Source organism: Callospermophilus lateralis, chromosome 4, assembly GCF_048772815.1.
Source record: "Callospermophilus lateralis isolate mCalLat2 chromosome 4, mCalLat2.hap1, whole genome shotgun sequence".
NCBI classification, from domain to species: Eukaryota; Metazoa; Chordata; class Mammalia; order Rodentia; family Sciuridae; genus Callospermophilus; species Callospermophilus lateralis.
This window is the reverse complement of record NC_135308.1, coordinates 88385106-88397109: the sequence shown is the minus strand read 5'-3', so window position 1 is coordinate 88397109 and position 12004 is coordinate 88385106. Positions and strand designations below refer to the sequence as shown.

Here is a 12004-nt window from a genome sequence, read left to right as displayed (position 1 = left end):
TCAATTCAAAGATGCTGTTTTCTTCTTTTCATATTTTTTGATCTCAGAAACTGGGATAAGTCTAACATTTAATGACATCTTACAATTGCTGTTATCCATGAGTCAGTTATGGGACTATTTTCATAGCCTGAGCCTGTGTAAACATGGTGGCTTTTTTGATGATATGACTGCAAAACTGCCAACATTGCATATCGAAGTGTGAAAATGACTTTAAAAAACATGGAAGAAATATGAATGCTCATTGCCTTCTGAAAATATCTAGGGATACCACCTGCTGAGGTCAAGAAAGCACAAATAATGAAAGTTAAAGCAGCTTTCAATAAATTCTCATAGCCAATAGAAGAGCTTTTCTCCCCTGCCCAGAAACTTGTATTTATAACTTTTTTTTTCACAGCACAGAGGATAAAATTGGTGAAAAAATACAGACAATGAAAATCTGAATTTAAAAGTAACCCAGAAAAGTTGTACTCTACATGTTAGAAATAATTCAATCTTTTTATTTCAATTATGTGTTTCTTTAAGGCATGCATAAAGATTATATGTTAAAACTATATATCAAGTATAAATGAAGAACTTCAGTAAATATAAGATAAGCAGTCTAAGTATTAAGAAAGGATGCATAAGGTTATCAGCAAAATGACAAAATAGGAAGCCATAAATTCCCATACACTAACACATTGATTCAATAGCATTATACAGATCAGTTCCATTTTTGAGAAATCCAGAAACTTGTTGAGAAGCATCTGTACCCCAAGTAAATAATAAATTAGCCACAATGAAAGCAATAGGAAAATTGGAAACCCCATTTCTTTATAATTCCCAACTCAGTATAATCCCATAAGATCAGGAAGAATTAACAGTTTGAACTAGTTTGTGGATACTTGCTGCAACTCTTCTGCTTGTCACAGAGTGAATGGGAACAGAAAGGGTTGGACTATACATCTATATTTCTACTTTTCCTAATCAAGGGATTGAAGAGATTGAGTCCAAAACCAAGCAGCAGCAGCTATTCTCATAGTCAACAAAGCAGATTCCAAGCAAAAAAAAAAAAAAAAAAAATTAGAAAGGTCAAATAAGGTCACTTTACACTGGTAAAGGGGAAAATACAATAAGAAGATAAAAGGATAGTAAATATTTATGCCTTAAACATTGGTGCATCTAATTAAATAAACACAAACAAACAAAAACACTTCTTGACCTAGGACTCTGACCACAATACTACTAATAATTTCAAAACACTTTTCCTCCAATAGATAGGCCATCCAGACACATAATTAGTAAAAATACTCAAGATCTAAACAATACCATAAATCAAATGGCTCTGACATCTATAGAATATTTCATCCAATAATAGATAAATTCACTTTCTTCTCAGTTGTTCATGAAATGTCTCCAAAATATACAATATTTTAGGGCACAAAGCAAGTTTGAACAAATACAAAAGAAAAATGATAACGTTCCTTGCATTTTACCAGATCAAAATGGAATGAAGTTGGAAATAAACAGCAAGAAAAATTATGAAAATCACATAAACACATGAGACTGAAAAATATACTTTTAAATGAGAAATGGATCATAGAAGACATGAAAGAGAAATTTAAAAATTCCTGGAGTCAAACAAGAATAGTGACACAATGTACCCAAATCTGGGACACTGTGAAAGCAGTTCTAAGAGGCAAGCTTACAGCATTAAGAAACAAACAATACCTCTCAAATAAAAGTCTAATATCATGTCTCAATGACCTAGAAAAGCAGAAACAAATTATTTCCAAACAGTAAGAAGAAAGGAAATAATAAATATCAGAACAAAAATTAATGAAATGAAGAATAAAAAAAGGCAAAGGATTGATGTAGCAAATATTGAAAAGATAAACAAGATTGATAAAACTTTAACCAAAATAACCAAAAGAAAATGAGAGAAGAGTCAAGTCAACACAATTAGAGATGAAAATAGAGATGCTGCCACAGACATTCCTGAAATCCAGAGGGTCACTGGGATTGAAAATTTATATTCCAATAAATTGGAAAATCTATAAGATATTGATAAAGTTCTAGATATATCTGACCTACCCCAATTGAACCAATAGAACATAGAAACCTAAACAGACCAATATCAAGCAATGAGACTGAAGCAGTGATAAAAAGCCTTCCAAAAAAGAAAAACCTTGGAAATACATGGATTCTCAGCTGAATTCTACCAGGCCTTTAAGGAAGAACTAATAGCAATTCTCCTCAATTTGTTCCATGAAATAAAAAGAGAGGGAAATTCATTTTATGAAGCTAAGTATCACCCTGATACCAAAAACCAGATAATGATACCTCAAAGAAAGAAAACTGTAGACGAATACACAGAACATACACAGAAAGGCATGTAATAAAATATTAGCAATCTGCATTCAAAAACACAATAAGCTTGTACGCCATGACCAAATTGATTTCATCCCTGGGATTTAAAGTTGGTTCAATATATACATGTCAATAAATGTAATTCATTATAGAAATATTATTAAGGACAAAAGCCATATAATAATTTTTTGATGAAGAAGAAACCTTCAACAAAATCCAGCACCCATTTATGTGAAAAACACTTGAAGAAACTAGGGGTAGAAAGAACTGACCTCAACACCATTAAGGCTATATATGACAAACACAAAGTCAACATCATTGCAGAATGGGGAAAAACTGAAAGCATGTTCTCTAAAATCAGAAACAAGACAAGGAGGTCCACTATCACCACTCCTTTTCAATATAGTATTTGGAACTCTAAGCAGAGCAATTAGGTAAGAGAAGGAAAATAAAGGTATATAAATAGGAAAGGAAAAAGTCAAACTATGTGGGTTGATGATATGATCCTATAAAGAACTCTTCCAGAAGGATTTTAGAGCTGAAAAGAAATTCAGCAAAGTTATAGTATGCAAGATTAACATTCAAAAATCAAGAACCTTCCTATACACTAATAATGAACCTGCTAAGAAGGAAATTGGGAAAAGAATTCTATTCACTATAGCCTAAAACAAAACAAAACAAAAATGGGAATAATCTGACCAAGAAGGTAAAAAATCTCTACAATGCATTTTATAGAATATCACAAAAGAAAATTGAAGGAGACTTTAGAAGACTGAAACATCTCCCATGTTTTTGAATAGGCAGAACTAATATTGTCAAAATGGCCATATTATCAAAAGCAATCTACAGATTCAATGCAATCCCTACCAAAATACCAGTGATATTCTTCATAGAAGTAGAAAAAAATTCATATGGAAGAATAAAAGACCCTGATTATCCAAAACAATTCTAATCAATAATAGTAATGCTGGAAACATCACAATACCTGATCTGAAATCATACTACATGGCTAAGGTAACAAAAATAAGCTAGTATTGGCAATATAAACAAACATAAAGCCAATGGAGTGGAATGGAAGACACATGGACAAATCTATATAGATAAACTTTTCTGATCTTTGACAAAGGTGCCAAAAGCATACATGGAAGAAAAGATAGCATTTTAAAAAAAGGGTGCTGAAAATACTAGATATCCATATTTAGAAGACTTAAACTATATCCCTATCTCTCACCCTGCATAGCAATCAATTTAATGAGAATTAGACAAGAAACATGTCAAGGGCTAGAAGAAAACTTAGGGTCAACTCTCCAATAATGCACAGGCATCAATATCCTTAATAGACTCCTAAAGTTCAAGAAATAAACCCAAGAACTAATATGTGGATGGCAACAAAATAAAATGCTTCTGTACAACAAAGGAAACAAGAGCATGAGGAGAGACCCTGCCGAATGGGAAGAAATCTTTGCCAGCCAGGCTTTTGATAGGGGATTAACATCCAGAATATATAAAGAACTCAAAATCTTAACGCCAAAAAAATAACCCAATCAATAAATTGGCAAATTACCTGAATAGATACTTTTTAAAAGAAGAAATATAAATAGTCAACAAATATATATAAATTGCTCAGTATTCTTAGCAATCAGGGAAATAAAAATCAAAAGTACACTGAGATTTTATCTCACTCTAGTTATACAAATGACAATAAATTCTAGTGAGGACATGAGGAAAATTGTACACTTATACACTGTTTGGGGGACTGCAAATAAGTAACACCTCTTTGGAAATCAGTATAGAGATTCTTCAAAAGATTAGGAATGGAACCACCAAATGACCATAATACCAAGATTGGTTTTTATTCAAAAGAACTGAAATCAGCATAAATATAGCAGTAGATGCAATCAGATGTTTACAGTAGTGCAATTCACAATGCCAAATTATGGATTCAGTCTAAGTGTCTGTCAACAGATGAGTGGATAAAGAAAATGTGGTATATGTACACTATGAAGTTCTACACAACCATAAAGAAGAATGAAATTATGCTGTTTGCTGGTAAATGAATGGAACGGGAGAATACCTAGAGAAATAAGCCAGATTCTGAAATTCAAGTGTCAGATGTTCTCTCTCATGTGAGAGAGGGAAAAAAGGAATAAAAAAGGACTCACAAAAATAGAAGGTAAACCAAGAGAAGAGAGGAAGGGGATTGAGTGGGAGAGAGGATATACAAATATACCACAATGAATCATGTGTGTGTGTGTGTGTGTGTATTACTTTAAATAATAATACAAAGGATACCAGCAGAATAGAGCAATGGGAGCAGGGATAGAGATTAGGGAAGAAAAGGGGAGGTTCCAGGGAATGAGATTGATTAAATTATGTTATATAAATGTATGATATGGCTTTAATGAGTCCCACTCTTATGTGTAATTATAATTCATCAATAAAAATGAAAAAAAGATAAAAGCTGAAGGAATTCTTCAATTTGAAACAAAAGGACCCTAAACACCAACATGATAGTAAAAAATGTCTAGCACTCATGTTCTTATGTATGTTCATTTACATGTGTGTACACATATGAACATCTACACACAAAATATATATGTGCATATGTAAACACATACAAAATACTACACTACTGGATTGGTAGTGGGTAAATCACTTTTAATTCCAGAATAAATGTTAGAAGACAAAGGCATTAAAATAATACACCTAAAATATGTTAATAGATAGTATAAATAGATTGTGACATCATTAAAATAAAATGTGTGGATGAGTAGTAAAATCATAGTTTTTATATGCATTTGAAGTTACTATAAGCTTAAAATAAACTTACAAGTATAAGATATTTTATATAAGTTTCATGATAGCCAGAAAAATGTTTATAGGAATTATAAAAAAGAAAAAAAATGAACCAATGCATATAAACCAAAAATCAACAAATCAGCAAGAAAAGTGAAGAAATGAGGGACAAAAATACCATAATGGAAGCAGAAAACAATTAATAAAGTAACAATTGTAAATTCATCCTTATTAGTCATTACTTGAAATATAAATAGATTAGACTCACCAACCAAAAGACATAGGGTGGCTGAATGGATAAAATAAGCCGTAGCTACATGTTGTCTATCAGAAAGTCAGATTTAAGGACCCATATAGGCTGACAATGAAGGGTTAGAAGGAGACATTCAGGGCACATGTTAGGGAATGGGGTAACTATGTAAAAGAAACCTGTTCTCTCTGATAGGTAATAAAGTAATAAAGTAATGGCTAACCAGTAATAAAGTGGGGAGGTGAGGATAAGAATAAAAGTGCAGTAGAGAATGGGAGTGGAGGGCAGGGAGGGAGATAAGCAAAGGAAAGTTAGAGGAATGAATCTGACATAGTTTCCTATGTGCATATATTAAAACAATATAGCGAATCCCACTACCATGTACATACAAGAATGGGATGTTCAGTGGAATAAGATACATTCCATGTTTATATGATTATATCAAAATGAATTCTGCTGTCATACAGAACTCAAAAGAACTAATAAAAATTGTGTTTTATATGAAAAAACTCATAAATAAGTAAAAAATGAATATTTTATTAAACATATCTATTAATTAATATTTATTTATGATAATAATGTACTGACTAAATTAAAATAAATTAAATGTAAATCAAAATAAAATCAAATAAACCTGTAAGTCAAAAATTGTCTCAAGAGGTCAATTTACCAGGAAAATTAAACAATTATAAACATACATATAACCCAATATTGGAGTACCAAAATATACAAGGTAAACACTGACAGAACAAGGGAGAAACAGACAGGAATGCAGCAGGACACCTCAATACTACATTTTTCACTTATCAATAGAATAACCAGAGAGAATATCAGTATGGAAACAGAGGACTTTAACAACAGTATAGAACAATTGGAACTTGCAGGCAAGTATAAAACACTCTATCCAATAATAGCAGAATACAAATTCTTCTTAAGCCTAAATGAACATTCTCTAAAACAGACCACATATATGTCAGGCCATTAAACAAGAGTTAATGAATTTTTAAAGATTGAAATGATTCCCAAACCAATTATCTTTTCCTCCTGTACTGGAATATAGTTAGATATTAATGGCATAAGGAAAACTGAAAAATTCACAAATATGCAGATATTAAACAATACACTTTGGAACAATTGGTTGCAGAAAAAAATCTAAAGAGAAATTAGAAAACACTTTGAGACATACAAAACTGAAAACACAATATACATGGGATGCAGCGAGAACAGTATCAAGAGAGAAATTTATAATGTCTACCTCATTAGAGTAAATTTTATTCTTGTAACCTGAGATAGAGGTTGTTTTCTTTAATTTATGGTCACTGAATATGGCATATTGCTGACTCTCAATAAGACTAATAAAAGTTAAGTTGTTATATTAATAATAAATAAACAGCCAATAAAAGTAAAAATAGACAAGTGGGACTCCATCAAACTGAAAAGCTTCTGTATAGCAAAGAAAATAGTGAAGAGTGAGAAAGCAACCTATAGATAGAAGGAGATATTTGTAAGCTATATATCTGACAAGGAGTAATTTTCAAAATATACAAGGAAATCCTACAATTCAATAACAAAATAATAACTTGATTTTTAAAATGGGATACAATGTTAAATTAATGTTTCTCCAAAGAAAATGTACAAATGTTTGACAATACGTGAAAAGATGCTAAATGTCATTTACTCTCAGGGAAATACAAATCTAAAGCACAATGGGATATCACTTTACTCTCATTAAAACAGCTATTATAGAGACAACACCAAGAATATCAAACAAATGTATCCTAAGGATGTGGAGATATCAGGAACTTTCTACCCTGTGGTAGAAAACAAATGGAGTAGGCACCATGAAAAACAGTATGAGGGTTCCTTGAAGAATTATTGAACTGCCACATGCTCATCCCATTTCTGGATATATATCCTAAAGAAAAGTATGATCTCAAAGAGATATTTGGACTTACGTGTTCATTGTGGTATTATTAAAAACAGTCTGAATGTGGAAACTAACTAATGCCATCAATGGATGGATAAAAAAGTATAACACACACACAATGGAATATTATTCAATCTTAAAAGAAAATCCTGCAATATATGAACAACATAATTGAGCTTTGAGGGCATTATGTTAAGAAAAAAATCAGTAATAGGACACATATTGCACGATGACATTTACATAATGCATCTAAAAAAGTCAAATTCATAAAAGCAGAGAGTGGAATGGTGATTTCCAGGGGCTCTGGGAAGGGGAAATAAGGAGTTGCTAGTTAATGGGTACAAAATTTCAGTTATGCAAGATGAGATCTGGTGTATAACATTGCACTCATAGTTAACAATACTATGTTGTACTTTTAAAAAAATCTATTAAGATCTCATGTTAAGTGTTAAGTGTCCTTACCATAATAAAATAAAAATAATTTAAAAAGTATATGTGTATACACATATTCCATAGAATTTTTTTAAAATATGGAATGCTTCACAAATTTTCATGTCATTCTTGTGGAGGGGCCATGCTAATCTTCCCTATGTCATTTCAATTTTAGTATATGTGCTGCCAAAGTGAGTACCACACCCTAAGGAGTTCAAAGCACAATTTAATACCATATTTTTTGACCTACAAAAGTGTCATTAACATGAGAAAATATTGTCTTACAATTATCCTAAGTTGTAAAAATAAATTATTTTCAAGTATGCACAGATCTGGATTTAAAATTTATTTACATAATCATAATTTTTCATAATCAACCACTCAGATAGACTTCTGTAAATGATTGGTTATATCAGTGACTTTATCCATATAAGTAAGTACAGAAATAGATGATAAATATTTTTTCTTACTCAGCATCTGTCAAATATGTGATTTTGGTTAATTTTCTATTCTCTCATTGGCCTACTATAAAATAGAAAAAAAGTCATATCCTTCATATCCTAAGTAGATCTGGCCTGCCAAACTGTTTTCTTTATTTTACATATCATATTAAAAATCAAAAAATTATAGATGGATTTGTCCAGAAACCAATCAAAATACCTTGTCAATGATAGAATCAAATTTCTACATTAAAAGAATAGTACAGATGGTTTGGGGTAGATGGTGAGGGCAATAAATCTCCACCAACTCTAACCAGTCTGCCCACCACATCCTAACTTCCTATACCAGAACCTGTATCTCTTTATTCATTTATGTTATCTGTTTGGCTCCTGTAGATATTAGAGTTTGCCCAAGTATACTTTGTAATAAGTTCACTTTACACTAGTTACTGAAAAAAAGATACAATAAGGTCTGAATATTCAGTTATATAAATTGAATAAGCATGAATCCTAAAATGTTTATGAATATTTATAAATATTAGGGGGATTTTTAAAAAACTGTCATCTTAAAGAACTTCACAACTTATTTCTGTACTCTTAGTGATAAAAACAATAATGACCTTGGAAGTGAATAAATAAAATTGAACAGACCGTGAGCCAACTCTAAGTCATGTATTTAAAATAGAAGACATGAAACATTTCATCAGCTACTTGCTTTAGTCTTGTATTAGCAAACACTTTCAAGTCTGTGCCTACTGTTAGCCTACTGTGATATCTAGTGCATTTTGGAAGTAAATCTTTTGATCTCCTTAGAATTATCTATTGAAGTCCTGATAAGATAGAAAATTGAATATGTTTGTTCACAGGCACTAATTATTTGTATGTTAAAACAACTACCATTCTGTCATTTTCTAAAAGAGATGACAGGGGGGTTGGGATGTAACTCAGTGTTATAGTATTTGCCTAGCTTGTGTGAGGTCCTGTGTTCAGCACACACACACACACACACACACACACACACACACACAAATCACTAAAAGAGATGTCAAGTAAGTACAGGAATGTCTATGGCTTGTTGTCATAGAGCCTACAATACAGGCATGCTATTGATGATGAATAGGGTCACTTAACTTTACTTTGGGCCAACAGAAGGTGGTGACATTAGGACTTCTCTAAAGAAAAGCCACATTTTGAATGAGATTTTAAGAACCATGCAAATGGAAAAATGAGAAAACCTTTTCCAAGTACAGGGAAGGGTATTATTACTGGGCACCTTGAGATTCCTGCAATTAATGTGACATGGCTAGTATATGGGGTATATATTAGAGAAGGAATGGAGAGGTAAAAAGCAAAATGATTTAAAAAAAAAAAGGAAGAAAGAAGAGAAAAAAAAGTCAAAACAGCCATTTATCTCATTCTAGAGAATTTGACTTCCATCCTTAAATCCAATGTGAAATCACTGAAGGAACTTAAACAAGGGACGACATGGATCAGATTTGTTTAGAAAGATAATTCTAGAAGCATTATGCCTAAGAACAGGTGAGACCAGAGGCAAAGAGTTCAGATGAAAGGTTATTCAGTAATTCGGTCAGTAATTGAATTAAGGTTAGGTTATTTATGAAGAGAGGGATCATAGGAAATAAAATGGGTGTAGAGGTAAGACAATGAGCCAGATTTGGACACATTGAGTTTTAGGCGTTTATAAGACATCTAAGAAGGAAAAAAAAAATTAGCGAGTACTAAAAAAAGTGTAAATTTTAAAAAGTTGTAAAAAAAGTACCCATTAGAAGTACATTGGATAGAAACTAATTGTGTTTCATAAATAATAAAAGTCAGATTACAATCGAAAAGTAGATGGGAGGTAATAAGTGAGACATTTACATTTAGATTATTTCTTCCAGGTGCTTGGCTCTAAAGGAAAATAGAAAAACGCAAAATCAGCTAAAAGGTTGTTTGATGGATAAAAAATATTGTATGTGTAAAAAAAGATGGGAGAGACTTGAGTGTGCTTTCTTAAGGAAAAGAGAGAGTGGCGATGGTGGGTAGAAGGAGCAGACTGGACCAGGTAAAGTGTTGATGGAATCAGATCTTGGAAGACATGGAAAGAGGATCCAAACCACAGGTGAATCCATTAATATCATCTGAAGATGGAGGCCTTTCCCACTGAGTTGGGGAAAACAGGATGAAGATACAAGATGAAGGTACAAGAGCTTGAAGTTCCCATACCTTCCAAATTATTTCTCCTAATTATGAAGTAAAGCATGCTCTGAGAGTGAAGAGGAAGGTCACAGATATCATTTATTCCTTCATTCGTTTATTCCACATGCACTTATTGGATGTTGCCATATGCCAAGCCTTCTGCCAGGGCAGGACACGAGGCTGGACCAAAATTCTCAGTAAGAGTTCTTTAAACTACTCCAGCAAGATGAGATCTGGTGTATAACATTGCACTGAATATTTAGACCTTATTGTATCTTTTTTCAGTAAAAAACAGTCAAACCAGCAGTCTCTATGGCAGCTTCAGCAAAGCAACCTGTAAGTTCTGCACTTCAACATCCAAAAAACGAAATTGACTCGACTGGGTGGTCAGTTCTGGGAGAGGAATATTTCAAGTTTGTTTTGGATCACATCATATAAAATAAGATTGTTTACATTTTTCTCATTTTATACTTAGTTGTAAAAGCTTGGTATACATAGGAGCTGAATTTTACTTTCATTATAATTACTAATGTGCTTTTTCCTACTTGTTACTTTGAAAACTAGTAAGCAAATAGTATTAAAAGAGTAAATTTAATAATTTGACAGAATGGTATCAGGTTTTTGAAAGAAATTATCGTGTTACCTTGTTGTGATTGTACTTACTTAGATCTACGTAGCCAACGTCTACATACATTTTTGCAAACACAGATCCCATTACAAAGCCAATGATTGGACCAATCATTGCTATTGCTTGCAACCCACCTGAAATACGATGAAACAATTTTATCAGATTCTAAGAATACATGGTTCCTGTTCAATATGTTTTTAAAAGTAACATTACACAACACATTTATTTAAACAATTTTTTTTAGTTAAAAGAATTAATTTAGTGACACTATTATTTCAAGGATAAATCCAGGCAAAATAATCATTCAATTTCATGTTTTCTGTACATTACCTATGTAAACAGAAGAATGTCCTTCTTTAGCAAAATCATCAATATAAGAAATCCCCAGTGGCACGATAGGAGTTTCTCCTATCCCACGAAGCATGTTACCCATGAGGACATATATCCACATGTATGATGATTCCTTTTCACAACCTTGGTAGACAAGAAGGTTTTATTTTAAATATTAACTTCAGCATTTCTATCAGAAACTGAACTACTTTAAACAAATATTACTGTGGGGCATTTTTTTTTTGCTTTTTTCTAATTTTAAGTGATTTATATTCACTTTGCAAAGTTTGAAATACAAACAAAAAAACCCAAACACAAATACACACACATAAAAAAGTAAAAATTAGCTGAGATCCCACTATACAGATAAAATCAGTTCTGATGTTTGTTATATACCTTCCATACTTCAGGTTCATATAAAAATATGCATAATATGCATCATAGACTTAAATATCCAATTCATATTATAATCTGTGTATACAATTAACACTATATTATGGCACTTCTCCTATTTAGTTTGCTCTGTGTTGTCATTCATATCAGGATCTCAATGATAGCACAGTACTGTGTTAAATAACAGCTTCATAAGAAATTTAGTCAATGCTATATTTTTAAATTATAAAATATTTCTTATTTTTATTCTGTTAAATATGGAT

The 12004-nt window shown here is 31.8% G+C and overlaps 1 protein-coding gene and 1 non-coding gene across 2 annotated transcripts in view; both read right to left on the bottom strand.

Annotated features, from left to right (window-relative positions):
- LOC143398403 (solute carrier organic anion transporter family member 1B3-like) overlaps positions 1-12004 on the bottom strand; it is an 83751-nt gene that overhangs the window by 35811 nt on the left and 35936 nt on the right. Inside the window, exons 5-6 of the mRNA XM_076855348.1 lie at positions 11349-11492; positions 11054-11152 (exon numbers count right to left, since the gene is read on the bottom strand). Coding sequence (XP_076711463.1) covers positions 11054-11152; positions 11349-11492 — 243 coding nt within the window. The remainder of the gene's footprint in view (positions 1-11053; positions 11153-11348; positions 11493-12004) is intronic.
- Positions 7844-7950, bottom strand: LOC143398800 (U6 spliceosomal RNA). Its single transcript, XR_013091381.1, has one exon. It is a non-coding gene; the product is annotated as a U6 spliceosomal RNA (small nuclear RNA).